The following is a 16,359-nucleotide window of genomic DNA, read 5'->3' as shown; positions in this document are numbered from 1 at the left end:
ACTTGGTAACAAAATGATCTGAAGGCTAGAGAAAGCTATTATAGTCACTTTTACACATACCACATCTACTAAACCATTCTTTTTTTTCTTTTTTTAGTATTGACTTATATAGTGCTTCATAATAATAGAGTGAATGAACTTCAGTCATTAGAGCAGTTACAGTATATATGGCTCCTTTTTACAATAATGTTTCATTTCAGACTGTGAAATTAAACTGAAAGAAGAATAAATGTGCTAGACTGAAGATTTAAAGTCTGAATTAATCATTTAATAGCCTTTTTACACCTACACATCCTGAGATGAGAAGAGGAAAAGAGATTCAGGAGCTACATTTATATTCTTTAGATTTATATATTCTTATTATGTCTGTGTGTGTGTTTCTTTTATATTACATACTTGTTTTAAAATAATTAACATTTACAAATACTATGTGACAGAATCTGTCAAAACTGATTAAATTAAATCAAATAGTATATTTAGCCACATTTTTTTAGATGTTACTATCATGTTTTAACATATAAAGAAATCTACTGGTGTAAAATTACATAACTGATTTCTGATTACTTGTCTAGACAAGTGTGCATCTGTGAACATGCTTATGAAAATAACGCATGACATGTCTCAAAAGGGATGCCCATGAAATTAAATTAAAAAGGTTTGGAACCGCTTGAATAAAAATGTGCTGCATCAGTATGATTTTATCATGAAATGGATGGGGAAAATGAAATGCAGTATGGCGAGATTCTTCTTTGGTTGTTAAATCATTCACTTTTTTTATCTGTTTGCTCAGACCTGCCAGAACTGGAATCATCTTCTGTTCTATGCCAGAATAGAGTTGCCACAGTCCCTGAGTCTACAGAGACAGATAGAGGAGATTGAGGGAGTAAGAAAGAGGACGAGAGAGACACACTTTGCATTGTGTTCTTCAGAAAAGATTCTAAGTCAAACTACCTGAAGCTTGTTCTGCAGTTCCACCATTAGTCCATATAGGAGAGATAAATTCGAGATCACTTGCGTCGCCTGTTAAAGCAGTGGGGAGACAAGGAAGAGAGAGAATGCCTTGAATGATGAATGAATAAATTAAATAAAACTGGTATTACAAAAGAAGAGGTTCTCTTGTTTGCGTGATAGTGAAAGTGCTAAGGTGAACATGCTGGATTATATTGGGATACATCTGTTGGGTGCTTTTTCTGAGCATCCTGTTGCAGAAACAAACATGTGTATCCTGACCTTGGCGTGCCCGAGCACAGGTTGTGGTGATGTGCCTGCAACTGGACGTGTGCAATGTTTGGAAAGCAGGGACTGAAAGCAGGATGCAGAGTCGGCAGGATCTAATAACCAAGCAGCAATCTGAGGATCCATCACCCGACATCCCAACACTGAACAGAACCAGCAATGTCATTCAAAATCACTAAAATATTACCCACAAGGCCACTGTTCCCAAGTTCTTTAAAAACATTGGGAAACGTCTGTATTTAAAGAGTGTTGCTCTTTGTCAGGAATGTTTTATTAAATGGAAGCTGTTGAAATAATCAGAGAAAAGGATTTTGATGTGTATGAGCACGTGTTTGTCACCTTGTTGCCAGCTAAGGTCTCTGCTGAAGTGTCTCAGTACTGTGCGGAGCAGGTCTTTAGCTTTAAAGCACACGAATGGCTTCATGCTGCTCAAAATCTGCAACAGCATCTCTCTAAAGACACAAAGATATACAAAAGCACACGAACACACACTGAGCACAACCTAACATCAGCATTTATTTTAGAAAAGCTATTAATGTATACAACAAATCATATGTGACAGAAAAAACAGCAAGGACATGATAAGGCTTTGAAAGGGAAGAAGAGAAGGCCAACACAAACACCTCTCAGTCTCTCACTTCCTCTCCCAGAAACACACACACACCTGGTAAACACATCCTTCATGTGTCTATGGTCTTGTTGGGCCCAGGCTGGTGTCTGCTCTAGTCTAAGATAAAGCACTCTCTCTGGTGGTCTATCCTCCAGCCCATCTGAGTACAAATCCCTCTTAAGCAAAACCAGCAGTCCACTCACTGCAGGGCATGACCTCTTTAGGAGACAACATACAGTACACACCCAGCCATGTAAATTGTTTTAAACAAGGTCAGAGTTTACTAAGAGATATCTTTAATTTCTGTTTTGATCTGTATTTAAAACAGTATACATCAGGGCTGGATTGGTAATCTGGCATACCGAACATTTTCCCGGTGGGCCGATGCACTTTGGGGCGAAACGGGCCGAATGGGCTGCGATAAACTGAAATGAGCTGCAGCGCTATGCAGAATGGGCCACAAAACGGTGCCGCGATATGCAGAAAAGGACAGTGAACACCCCAACCCCCGCTCAACAATTCCGGGCCAAATTCTCTTCCCAGTCCACCCCTGGTACACATCAAATGTGAGCGGTGCTTACCAATGCAAAACACATTGCCATGATGCTAGGATGTTGTAAATGGTTTTCAGTGTGTTGCAATGCGGTTGTTAAGGTGTTCTGATTTTAGGTAGTATCCATGTCCATTTGACAAATAGCATGGGACGAATTTTATGCTCAAGTTTAAAACAAACCCTTAAGCCCAAGTATGAGCAATTATAATAGTGACACTTGCCTTAGCAGACTCTCCTAATTTCAGTTCAGGTGTGTATGAAACTGGCGTCACACTAGCAGACTCTAAACAACTCAGATTTGACCGAGATCTCGCTCTCTTCAGTCAGAGGTATAACACACTTGCTGATTAAGAATGGTGGAAGGGTGACTCCAGCCAGGTCTCCTAAGCAACCAAACTGGCCCAGTTGCTAGGGAGGGTAGAGTCATATGGGGTAACCTCCTTGTGGTCACGATTAGTGGTTCTCACTCTCAATGGGGCATGTGGTAAGTTGTGCGTGAATCACGGAGAGTAGCATGAGCCTCCACATGCGGAGACTCTGCAGTGTCATGCACAACGAGCCATGTGATAAGATGCACAGATTGACAACTGAGACTTGTCCTCCGCAACCCGGATTGAGGTGAGTAACCGCGCCACCACAAGGACCTACTAAGTAGTGGGAATTGGGCATTCCAAATTGGGAGAAAAGAAGATAAAAAAATAAATAAATGGTGGAGGGGTGACAGTCATACCAACTCACCGCAACTCTCTCTCTCTCTCTGATTCCCTGTCACATGGAGCTTGCCGAAATAACAACAGGAGTACCACATGAGCATAAACAATTGTAACAGATTGATTTCAGATGTGATTCATGGAGTAAAGCCCCATGTGAAAGTGTGTGATTGTGTATTTTATTCCCTGGAGGCTTGCCGTATGTCCAAATGCGGCTTTCAGTGAATTAAAAAATTACATTAAATAAAAACAGACTTTTGTAGCTCCGCTTTCTGATTCCATTAGTTATTTTAGTGTAGGAGAAAAACGCTTGGTGGCAGAATCACTATGGATTACATTCAGCATTTTTGATGATATGCAGCCGAGTGCAGATTAAAACGTTCAGCTTGATGTCTTGTCAGTTCTTCAGTAAAAGAAGAAGCTCATTGGTAACTTGGAGAACAAGAGCCTGCCCAGCGACAGAACGATTATTTCTGTCACATTGGATCCCATTTTCCCGTTGCTGTAACCATTAACTCAGCAGGGAATCCCAACGGTCAAGTGATAAACATCCTCCCACTGGCAGACACTAACAGGTGCTCAGTCTCTCACCTACTGGCTGGCAATTATGTCAATGAAGGTCAAACCTGAAAATTGCTGGAAAAATCAGCTATTGTGACGCCGGCTGTATGTGCTTAGCACAGTAGATACATTTTTGGCACGCTTGTGATACCCCGAAGGCCTAGTATATTTGCCCAAATTTGCTGTATATAACAAAAACTTAATAGTTTTTGCTGCTAATGCACACATGCAATGCTTTCTATACATGCCCTTCAGCTTGTTTCAAGTCAAACTAAACAGAAGAATATCTAGTAGTTCTGTTTACAAACCTGTTCTGGGTCCAGCTGTATGGTGCCATCCTGGTATACCATGGTTACAATTAATGCTTTTGCTCTTCCAGCCTCCTCTAACATGCACTCTTTCTCCTCCTGTGAGAGACAGCCAGTGTCGCACACCCTGGAATCAGTGGTCAAACTAAAGGAAGCTATGGAAGTTGCTGCAGTCATCTCTCCCTTTCTGTCCATTTCTGAAGCCATTTGATTGCATGTACTGGATCCTGATTGACTTGGTTCAGTATTCTTAGGGGATTTCGAGTGGTTTGGCTCATTGCACTCTTGATTCTTTGATTCTCTTTGGGGTCTGGGGTGATGTCTATGCCTGTTGAATCCTGACTGTGGAGTTTTTGTTGGCTGGTGGGAGAGCTGTGTTTTACGGTTAGTGGAGGTGATGGGGAACCTCAGGGTTCTGAGTGTCTTTTTGTACCTCTCCTGGGATGAAGTGATCTTTCGAGCTTCCTGTGAAGGTCTGGGGTGTTCCCATTTCCTGAAACGCTTTGAACAGGTTAACATTCCCTTCCTTGAGATCACCTTACAAGCCTGTATGTGTTAAGAAAGCACATATAAAGGTAGAGACAGAGACAAATAGACAGCAGCGAAAGACAGAGAGGAAAACTGAGTTAAACAGACTGCCGTCACCCCAGCTAATCTGCACAAATATGATGCAAATAAAGTCAGTGTCATTACTCCAAGCTTAATCAGCACTAATAGCAGCAAAAGACAACACTCCTATTCATAATGTGACTGTAAGCACCAGACAAATCAGCTTAAGAACACTTGATGAGAGAAGTCTACAGTCCCGAGGTTGTCACTAATAAAGCAGTTTTTCAAGCTGATGCACCCACACTTTTATAGCAGAAAGGACAAGTCTTTGTTTGGTACTTTTCAACCTTTGAATGACTATTACTTTACATAACAGACATTTGCAAGAAGTAATTTCCATTATTCATTAGTCGGCTGCATCACCTTGAAAGGAGTTTAAATGAAACTGCACACAGCAACATGGGTACTAAGAGACACATTTTTTATTTTTTTTTACACTAAATAATTGATCCCTAGATAATTCTAAATTTGCGAACTAGTGTTATTCATTGAATGCCTAGAATTTAATGTGCTCTTTGACTAAATGACCTCCTGTGGAAATATGTCAGAGAAAATGCTGTCATTTTGTTTGTATGAGTGTTTGCGTGTTTACTTCAATTTCAATAGGCTACTAGTCTTCTCCACTCTAATATTGTGCAATTCAAAACCCTGGGGAAGTCTTCCATTTTTTCTTCTCAGCACAATTTCAACTTATATCTTCATTTATTCAGGCCGCTGCTTCATCTACATTCCCACTAGGGCTGTGCACAAGTAGTCGAATACTCGAGTACTGACTCTGCAATAATTATTCGAAAAGTAAAAACACAACTCGAATTTTGCAAAATTTTGCTTTGCTGGCCCTAAATATAGTGAAATGCACATTAAATCCTGAACACCCACACTAAAATTCACAGTTATAACTGAATGCATTGGGTGGCACTGTGGACAAAAGTTGATCAAATTTGATGACAGAGAATGGCATTGTTTGCATCCAGGCGCAGCGAAGTTTGGAATTATTATGATCAAAATGATCAACATGTCGTGTGCAAGCTTTGTCAGGTGAAACTGAGCTATAATAATAGCACCACCACAATGAGAAATCATATCAAGTTCAAACACCAACCGTCAGTACTGACCAGTTGAGGGCCGTAACCACAATATACACTGAGGGGGACAAGTCCCTCCCAATTATCAGATATGGCCAGATTGAATTTTTAGGTTGTGGCAAGGACAGTGTCATATATTTTTAAAGCAAATATTATTAGGTAATAATTTAAAGTCAATCTAAGATTTTCTAAATAATTTCTTTGTCTTTAATTAATTCTGAATTTTGTACAGCATCTCCTAAGAGTCTACTTTTAAAAGAGACCATTTTATTTTGAGGATGAGCCACCAGTTAAAGGAGTAGTTCACCTAAAAATGGAAATTTCACTTTTACTCACTCATTTACTCACCCTTATGTTGTTCAAAACCCACATGTGGTTACTTTTACTTGGAACATAAAAACAGATATTTTAAGCAGCTCTATTCCATAGAATAACAGTTTATAGAGAGCAGGAGCTGTCAAGCTTCAAAAAGGACAAATACTATAAAGCACTATTACAAAATGTTCAGTATAAAGACATCATAACAGTAGTCCATATGACTCGTGCATTATATTCCAAGCTTTCTGGGGCCACACAACAGCTTTGTGTTGTATGGACTACTTTTATGGTTAATAAAGATTTTATTCTTTGGACCTTGACAGCAGTGGTCAATATGAACCGTTTTTATATGGTAAAGAGCAGCATTTGGGTTCTCGAAGAAAAGATTGTGTTAAGATTCTACTGGGAGGAAAAAAACAATGAGGGACAACTTTATGGCAGTAAATAATTTTGTGTATTTTCTTTTTGCTAACCAGCTGACACAGTCATGCCATTTTACAGATATATCAGTGATCATCTTTTCTTTGATACAGCACAAAAAAAAAAAAGAAAAAAGAAAGAAAAGATTACTAAAACAGGCAAATTGCTAGCAATGTCGACACAGTGGTAGTCTTGTACTGTATAAACTTCTGTGAATTTTTTTTTTATCTTTTAAAGCCAAAAATTATCATATTTTGGGCCTTTATCACATTCAAAGCCTTTATTCAGAAAATTCAGAGCCTTTTCCATTTTAAAAGGACCAAAGAGGACAATTATATCTGTGACCTCAACACCCGTGACCCCCCACCCCAAAATGGTTTGGTCCCCCCAATGTTCAAGACATGGTTACAGCCTTGAGTCGCATGAGGAAAGACAGCTGACCATCACTGCAGGTAGGCGCAGATGTACCCCTGAGCGAGTCGAGAAGTCCATTCACCTAATAGCAAAAATGATCTCGAGAGATATGCTTCCTTTCATTGAGAGAAACAGGTTTAAGGAAGTCATACAGTTTCTTGAGCCAGACTACGACATTCCCTCACGGAAAACCATAATTGCGAGAATAGATCTTCAATAGGAAAGCATGGTTTCCAATCTCAAAACTACTTAATGGACGTTAGACTTTGTGGCAATATAAACATGATAACCATTATATGCTGAGTGTTTATATACGTTCTGTACATTAACTGTGGCAGTCTACTTTATTAGTGGTTTCTTTTTCTCCGCTTTGGGTGAGCTTAAATGCTTTTGTTCTATACTTTTTTGTTTACACACATTGCTTATTTAAATGTTTTCAACAAAAAACACAGGATATATTATAAGCTTGTTTTGAATATAATTATAAGCTTGTTTTGAAATGGTGATGCAACCTTAATGTTTGAAATAATTTCACAACTTGATTTATATAAACTAATAATCAAGTATTCGTTTTTGAGCTCAAATATTTGAATACAAAATTATTGAAAAATGCCCATCCCTAATTCCCACAATGTATTGCATGCTCCTAAGGGCTCCACTCAGAGCTTTTTCGTTTTAAAGAGACCCCCACAGTTAATCATTTAAACTTTAACTGACCCCTTAAAGACCCCTCCCCCCCTTTTTTTTTTTTTTTTACCTGAGCTGCATTTTTCAATGCATTTTCACACAGAATACACCTCAGATCAACTCATAATGCCAGCAAGTTGTAGAAGAGAACAAAGGTCAGGAAGGCAATGACTTTGCTATTTCAGTTAAAGTCATGGGGCTTTTCCACTGCACGGTACAGCTCAACTTGACTCGTCTCTGCTCGCTTTTTGGAGGTTTTCCACTGTGGATAGTACCTGGTACCTGATAATTTTTTTAGTACTACCTCGGTCGTGGTTTCAAGTGAGCCGAGCCAATACTAAATGTGATGTCAAAACCCTGCAGATCACTGATTGGTCACAGAGAATCGTCACTACCAGCGTCACTGGATTTGCGACACGGGACATCAACCCGCTAGTTTTAAAGTTAGCAACAGCGACAGCAATATAATTTGTTCACGCGACTTTCGAATTGTAAAAAGAAATGGCTGTGCACAAAACCACACCGTGGTCAATAAACGAGGTGCAGACGGTCCTCTCGTTAGCGACGAACGAAACGACGCGAAACGAAAAAGTCTTTCAAGAAGTGTCTCAGCTGTTGGCCGCACACGGCTACCATCGGACCTACCAACAGTGTAGGGGAAAGTTAAAAAAACTTAAAAGTGACTACAGAACCATCAAGGACAACAACAGCCGGAGTGGTTCAAACAGAAGAAAGTGGAAGTGGTTCGACCAAATGGACGCCATCTATGGCAACAGACCGGCGAGCAATGGGAGGGAGAGTGCCCTGTTGATGGTACGTTAACTCTATATTCTGCTTGAAAGCTTCAGTTTATTTAGTTGACCAGCTACTGGAAAGCTTTCTTCTAAAACAACCAGGCCAATTTAACTGTTACACTTGTGTAAAATCACCATGCAACAACTGCTTTATGCAGCACAATGAGCTAGTAGCTAACAGCTAGCGGTCGTGTTATTGTTTATGGTCAGTAATGTTTGTGTCGCATTTAAGATGATGTCACGGCAGTAGAGGCGGCGCAACTATGACGATCAGCCTATTATCCCACCCACGTTGACGTGGCACTAAACTGCAGTGGAAAAGCAAGCTCAGAAAAGTAAAGCGAGCAGAGTCGAGTCGAACCGTACCATGCAGTGGAAAAGTGCCATAAGACAAATACTTCAAATCAGAAACTGAACTTAAAGGTCTAAAGATGTGTCGGAGCAAGAGTTTAGTACTTACTGCACATTACATCAAATTGTCCCATGGTGCTCACATGGACCACACAAGTTTGAGCCTGGCTTGTGTAATTTCCCTATCCCCTCCCTTCCCACCACTCATCTCCCCAACATTTTTCAATATGAAATATAATGTCTACAGAGGTATATGTAGGATCTAGAAAACGAGACTGATAATGACCTCCTCTCTGCAATTTAATGACACAAAACTGCCAAGACTGTCTTCTCTCTCCCCTGGTCGAGAGCCAGTGCACTACCTTTGAGAGGGACTGGATGCTATGCTGCAGACCTTCAGTGATGAGAGGCACTGTGGGCTCCAGCTCACCACTTCTTTCTCCAACAGGCATCTGAACCACACCCTCTTCCGCCTGGGGAAAACCTGCATTGACAAGAAAACCCTCAGTATTTTCACTGGCTGCAAGGTATGCATGTGTCAGCAAGCTTATATATCTAGTTGATACATTACCACTCAGTAGAGGTGAGCTGAGCCACAAGGTCTTATTTCAGAGAAATTATAACAAAGAGACAGACTTCTCGTAAAAAAAAATTATGAGAGAAATCATATTGCTCAAAAGGGGGGCTGTAAGACCTCCTGCCCTTGAGTTCAAACCACCAAACGTCTTTTGGATAGTTTGTTTACTCAAGAATGTGAACGTTTGAACTAACGTTACAGTATCCACTGCAGTTATCCACTAGTCCAAACACAATTTTATCAATGTACGACAGCAAACAGATAACATTACTGCAGAAGTTATCATTGATAATTAACGTTAATTTAACGTTAGCTAAGTTAGGTAACATTAATGTTAGCTGTCAGTCTCCTTGCTTATGTCGACTGACATATCCGGCTGCTTGTCGTGAAAAACAATGTAATCTCAGCAAAAAAGAAACGTCCTCTCACTTTCATCTGCTTTTATTTTCAGCAAATTTAACATGTGTGAATATTTGTATGAACAGAAAAAGATTCAACATCTAAGACATAAACTGAACAAGTTTTACAGACATGTGACTAACAGAAATGGAATAATGTGCCCCTGAACAAAGGGGGGGTGGGGGGGGGGGGCGTGTCAAAATCAAAAGTAACAGTCAGTATCTGGTGTGGCCACCAGATGCATTAAGTACTGCAGTGCATCTCCTCTTCATGGACTGCACCAGATTTGCCAGTTCTTGCTGTGAGATGTTACCCCACTCTTCCACCAAGGCACTTGCAAGTTCCCGGACATTTCTGGGGGGAACGGCCCTAGCCCTCACCCTCCGATCCAACAGGTCCCAGACATGCTCAGTGGGACTGAGATCCGGGCTCTTCGCTGGCCATGGCAGAACACTGACATTCCTGTCTTGCAGGAAATCAGAACGAGCAGTATGGCTGGTGGCATTGTCATGCTGGAGGGTCATATCAGGATGAGCCTGCAGGAAGGGTACCACATGAGGGAGGAGGATGTCTTCCCTGTAACGCACAGCGTTGAGATTGCCTGCAATGACAACAAGCTCAATCTGACCCTCCACCTCCAAATCCATCCCACTCCAGAGTACAGGCCTCGGTGTAACGCTCATTCCTTTGACGATAAACACGAGTCCGACCATCACCCCTGGTGAGACAAAACTGTGACTCGTCAGTGAAGAGCACTTTTTGCCAGTCCTGTCTGGTCCAGCGAAGGTGGGTTTGTGCCCATAGGCGACGTTGTTGCCGGTGATGTCTGGTAAAGACCTGCCTTACAACAGGCCTACAAGCCCTCAGTCCAGCCTCTCTCAGCCTATTGCGGACAGTCTGAGCACTGGTGGAGGGATTGTGCATTCCTGGTGTAACTCGGGCAGTTGTTGTTGCCATCCTGTACCTGTCCCGCAGGTGTGATATTCGGATGTACCGATCCTGTGCAGGTGTTGTTACACATGGTCTGCCACTGCAAAGTCGATCAGCTGTCCTTCCTGTCTCCCTGTAACGCTGTCTTAGGCATCTCACAGTACAGACATTGCAGTTTATTGCCCTGGGCACATCTGCAGTCCTCATGCCTCCATGCAGCATGCCGAAGGCACATTCACGCAGATGAGCAGGGACCCTGGGCATCTTTATTTTGGAGTCAGTAGAAAGGTCTCTTTAGTGTCCTAAGTTTTTATAACTGTGACCTTAATTGCCTACCGTCTGTAAGCTGTTAGTGTCTTAACGACCATTCCACAGGTGCATGTTCATTAATTGTTTATGGTTTATTGAACAAGCAAGGAAAACATTGTTTAAACCCTTTACAATAAAGATCTGTAAAGTTATTTGGATTTTTACAAAATTATATTTAAAATACAGTGTCCTGAAAAAGGAACGTTTCTTTTTTTGCTGAGTTTATAACGCATGTAACCTTATATCTAGCTAGCTAACGTTAGCTAATTATCTAATGTTAACATTATTACCAGCAGCTCTGACAATGTAACTATTTTCAGCATCTGAGGAGCAAGTTCAACACAGGTAATCTTTTGGCTTCATTTCTTTGATGGCTCACAGGGCTCGACATTAACGTTTGTCCGCGACAAGTGGATTTTTGAAGGGGCAAGTGAAAGAGAATTTTACCTGCCTGACCAGACAAGCAGACTGATTAAAACGTCAATAACAAAGTTCATATTCTTATTCTGCTGTTGAAAGTAATCAAGAGCAAATCATTTTATAATTCGCTAGCAATCTAGTAACAGCTGCGCCCTGTTTGATTGACAGGCGGCGTATGTGTCTGTGCTGAAAATGCCCACGCTAATGCGTGCCTGAACGGTCAAATACATTTCAAAATTTTGCCAAAATGCCCGTCTTGGTGAGGTATTCATGTAAACACAGAGAGTGATGTCTAAAGTGAATGTAAAAAGTGGAGAAAAAAGAGGATTTGTATTAAAATGTCGGACTTCTAAGTATAAATGAAAGCTAATAGACTTGCTACTGTCTTGTGTGTCATTATAATATTTAAACAACCATAACAAGAAAACATTCACTGCTCTTGACTGAGTAACTTTAAAAAGTATTAATGTATTATAATCATACAGTGAAGACCAGTAGTTTTATGTTGTATTTCATTCTGAATGTTTACTTGAATATTTGATACTGCTGTTAAAAACTTTTAAAGCTGTTAAAAAAAGCACTGAATTTTCATAATTTGTATTTTTTGTTCTATTATTTTGTATTATTATCTATTTCTATTCATTGCTTTTTTTATTGTTATTTTCTTACTGTTTACTAGTCTTGAATAATTACTTAAGAACTTGAAGCCATTCTTCCATAATTAACATATTAGCCAGTGTTATTATTTGTTGTGGTTTTGAAGCTTGTATTGAGAATCGTCAAATTTCACTACTGACATTTTGGTATTGTGATAATGTATAGTCTATATTGTACATGGTAGATCTTTCTGCAATAACATGATGAAAAAGTAGATCTCGCTCCATAAAAGTGTGAGCACCCCTGCTTTTAATGATGGCGATGGAGGCTTTTCTTTATTTGACTACCATACATAACATAAAATAATTACCATATGACAATAGCCTCCTCCGCTACCCAGTGCAGTTTACATTTCTGTTGCAGAGAACTGAGTTGATTGAATACTGTAGGTAAACTATTAGGTTGGCCATCAGTCAAAAATATACAACATAAACTTTGACATGTTACTTGAGCATGTAATTAAATGTCCTTTTTTCTCTCCGGACAAGTTACTTTTTTTTTCCCTCCCCAATTTGGAATGCCCAGTTCCCAATGTGCTCTAAGTCCTCGAGGTGGCGGAGGACAAGCACATGACAATGCTTAATGTCGAGCCCTGGCTCAAATGTATGCTCTAGTCGATTTTGTGTTTTGACATTTGTGAACTGCGTTCTTAGTCTCATGTCATCACCATTTATGATTAAATTACTACTACAGCACAAAATTGTTACAAGAACACAAAGTTCTTCATAGATCTAGCCTCTTAATTTTGCTCTCAAAGTGCACCAAATTGATACATTTAACTTTAAAATGTAAACAAAATTCTTACAGTCTCACATAATCCTGTGGAAAACACTGCATACTTAATATGTTTTATATAATATTTGTACTGTGTAATGGATGTATCATGCAATGCACTTACTAGTTCTGCTCTCGATAAACTCTCTCCTCTCTGATCCACTGTGTTCTTTCACCATCTCGGAGCTCAGTGATTTACCTGTCCAACCAGATGTGTCCAGGTCATGCTCAAGGACAATGATGGCTAACGAGTCTGTGTTTGAGACTGTGATGCTGCCACATCTTTGGGCATGTGGACAGCTTTCCACATTTCTGCTATCTTGGCAGGAAAAGCTGGTTTCCAGACATTCTAACTTGGATTTTGGTTCCCCTACATTAGATCTAAGACTAATGGGATACACTTCAGCTACATTACCTATCTGGTTATGGTCACTTTTGGCCTCTTTTGAGATACCTTCACAAGAAGATTCATTGTTATCTCTCTCTGTCAACCCATGACTCATCAAATCATCTTCTGAATTTGATCTAGAGCTCCAAACTGAGAATATCTGTCCATTCCTCCTCTGCTTGTCCTTATTGTCCATCCAACATCTGTCTTCTTCCCCTGATGCCTCATGACAGCTGTTTATGGACAGTGCAAGCTGTCCAAAGCTCCACTTTTTCACTGGGGGAGACTCATGTTGATAACCAACCATTGAGCTTGGTGATTGAATCCACCTCTTCTTCAGTCTATGTCTCTCTGGTTCTGTCAAAATACCTGGTTTAGCCTGGGGGCTACCCTTGCTTGTAAAGCCATGTAGAGGTAAAACATCTCCCTGTGCTACTGGCTTATTACACTGGTCAGTGTGCATTATGCAATCATCACCAGCATTGTAGAGTGCAAATTTCTCATTACAAATTACATCCCTCAGCTTGAAATGCTTAGATTCTTCTTGTCTCAATACACTTAAATCGAAGTCTCTAAATCCAAGGCAGAAAAAAAAGATGTCATATGAATGAGGTACCTCTGATAATAATAGGAATCTTCAGCTTATTGAAGACACAAAACAAGGTGACCTGAACACCAAAACTCACTCGCTCCACTTCGGTTCCTGAGAAGGGAGGCAAAGACTCTTGTTCTCTCTTTCGTATACAAAGTCGAGCTGAGAAATCTCTAATCCGTCCGTTTGAGAGCTGGAGAGGGCTGATGAATGACTGTACCAGAGACAGTGAGAGAGCAGTACACATGTCTGTCAAATTCAAGTTGGTTTTAACAGAAGAATTTTGGACTCTAAAGATTTTATTAGACAAAAAAAGAATCAGTGTATCTTTGTTGACATAAAATGAATTAACTAGACATAAAATAATTTAACTATACATAATCACCACTTTTGAATTTCAGAGCAGTCACATAAGTGTCATTTGTAGCAATTAAACAGACTTTCTGCTAATTCTGTAGCTATTGCAGATATTACTCACTTGTTTTCCCTTGTACACAACTTCTGATTTCTTTCATCACTTTCCTGTTGCTGAGACAGGAACACTCTACCACACAAAGCTGTAATTTTGAACAACAGACTCCATCAGACTGCCATTTTTAACACCTGTTTGTGAACTTAAGTGGTCTACAATCATTCTCCAACTAATCAAACCAAGCACAAAACTCATAGCTTTATAAATACCTAAATCTTTTTTTCTTTTCATAAAATTCAGCTTTTGGGACATTGGCCATAAATAGACTCAAAGCAGTTTTATCTTTTTGTTCGGTTTCTAACTCACTAGCTCTGGTTGCATACTGGGCCCGAAGGGCTGCCATGACAGTCTGCGCAGACACTGACAGAGGGGCTGCAGTCAGACTACAGCGGAGGTAGCTCTCCATCTCACCTGCTATTCTCCCAAACTGTCTTACCCCTGTAGAAACACATGCAGAAAAATCTAGGAAGAGATGCTGCATTCAAGTAAGTCTGACAACAAAATGAGAAAATGCGAGACAAGCAACAACAACTGGCTGCTGTCTTTTACACCAAAATATTATGAACGAAGATCCATTATTCCAAGCTTAGGCATCCTGAACTCAGGTCTATCAAGAAATAGTATACACAATCGGCTGGTGATTTTCTAGTAAAAGTACTTAAGGGCTTAAGAATTTTGCAAAGAAGCAAAGAACAAGACAGCAGGTAAAAAAAAAAATAAATAAAAAAAAAAAAAAGTTTTAAACAAAGATTTGCAGCAAAAAATTTAATAAAAATAATAATTCTCAAACACAGATTACAAATATTGTTTATTCATAAACTTACAAAAACCATTAATCAACAAAAGACTATAAGTTACAAAGTTTGATAAATTGACACATTTGTAAAGTTACAGATACAAATTAGTCAATCTGAAGATAATTAACACAAGTGTTAAGTTTGTCATAAAGAACATTAACTTTTTGGCAGAAAAAGAACACATGAGTATAACAGATCTGAGGATAAGCATAGCATAGATGCAAAATTGATCCATGCACAATAGAAATTTCAGTAAAGCATTTCTTTGCAGTATGGACTTCTGTACATTTGTGCTGATGTAGACAAGGTGGATACTGCAAAGTAGATCCTAAGTTCTTATCCTACAACCCCTACTCGAGTCTCCATATCTCTTACTGCTTTGGTGAGCTTGCTGGGGTCTAGGTGGAAGTAGACATACAGTTCTCTTTCTCTCCTTAATGTGGCACTGCGTTCAAGCCAGGCTCGTTTGGCCTTCAAGTCACCAACTATGTCCTCAAGAAGCTTGTACAGAGCCTTCTGCTTGACTTCCAACTCATTAATAACTATTGTTAGTTCCTAAACAGAGAGAGTGAGATAGTGAGGAGGAGAGGAGGTGACAGGTCAGAAAAGCAGACAGATAAGGGAAAGTGTGGGAAAGGACAGCACAATCCCAATTGTCATCCTTAAGAACTGTTCAGGTACAGAGAGTGAATACATTTGATTTAAGAAATTGCAATAAAACAAAACTGTTTTGCATTAAAACGAGGGTCAAAACAAGAAGAAAACAGATGCAAAAGACAATTTTGTGCCTTTTCACCCAGAGTGAAAACATGAAGTCTTAAACAGCAGATCCAAAACAAAATTCCTGCTGAAAACCCGCCACCCAAAAATTATGACCAACCACTAAGAGGTGCAAGAAAAACATGCCCTTTTTACAAGTCATAAACTTGATAAATTAATCTGCTCACGTTTCTTGGTTTCACAAAGGGATGATGAAGAATATGGCGGTGAGGGTGAAGAGTATACAGACAAGAAAGACATACCTGTGCGTGAGGGCAGAGCTCCAGTGCAGGTGTGGCTGTAGCACATACCTGCGGCCTCAGAAGAGGCTGCACAATGTCTGAGAATGCCACTTGGTCGATTGCATCTCGATCACGCTCTAACCGAGCACCAGTGTAGGCCTGCTCTCGTCTGGCCCCTTCTAAGGCCTCTTGTACAGTGATCAGCTCCCCCTGTAGGTTGGAGGCTGCTACTTCCAGCCTACCATACGTTTGGAATGGATCCTCTCGCTCTGTAGAAGCCTTACCAAATTCAAGAATTTGCAGCAACCTGAGGGATGAACAAAGGATAAGGCTTACAAACTGCTGAGGTTATTTCAAATCTCTGATAAATAGTCAATTTTGCTAAAT

At 40.0% G+C, this 16,359-nt stretch overlaps 1 protein-coding gene across 1 annotated transcript in view; it reads right to left on the bottom strand.

The window, feature by feature from the left end:
* The window catches only part of LOC127429190 (DNA polymerase nu-like), a 104,665-nt gene that overhangs the window by 83,194 nt on the left and 5,112 nt on the right, over positions 1-16,359 (bottom strand). The window contains exons 2-12 of the mRNA XM_051678101.1: positions 14,481-14,612; positions 14,181-14,259; positions 13,797-13,916; positions 12,847-13,682; positions 9,019-9,140; positions 3,979-4,524; positions 1,901-2,064; positions 1,576-1,688; positions 1,231-1,379; positions 952-1,020; positions 793-853 (exon numbers count right to left, since the gene is read on the bottom strand). Of these exons, the coding sequence (XP_051534061.1) occupies positions 793-853; positions 952-1,020; positions 1,231-1,379; positions 1,576-1,688; positions 1,901-2,064; positions 3,979-4,524; positions 9,019-9,140; positions 12,847-13,682; positions 13,797-13,916; positions 14,181-14,259; positions 14,481-14,612 (2,391 nt within the window). The remainder of the gene's footprint in view (positions 1-792; positions 854-951; positions 1,021-1,230; positions 1,380-1,575; positions 1,689-1,900; positions 2,065-3,978; positions 4,525-9,018; positions 9,141-12,846; positions 13,683-13,796; positions 13,917-14,180; positions 14,260-14,480; positions 14,613-16,359) is intronic.

Source organism: Myxocyprinus asiaticus, chromosome 1 (assembly GCF_019703515.2).
Source record: "Myxocyprinus asiaticus isolate MX2 ecotype Aquarium Trade chromosome 1, UBuf_Myxa_2, whole genome shotgun sequence".
Lineage (NCBI taxonomy): Eukaryota > Metazoa > Chordata > Actinopteri > Cypriniformes > Catostomidae > Myxocyprinus > Myxocyprinus asiaticus.
This window is presented reverse-complemented; position numbering and strand designations above follow the sequence as displayed.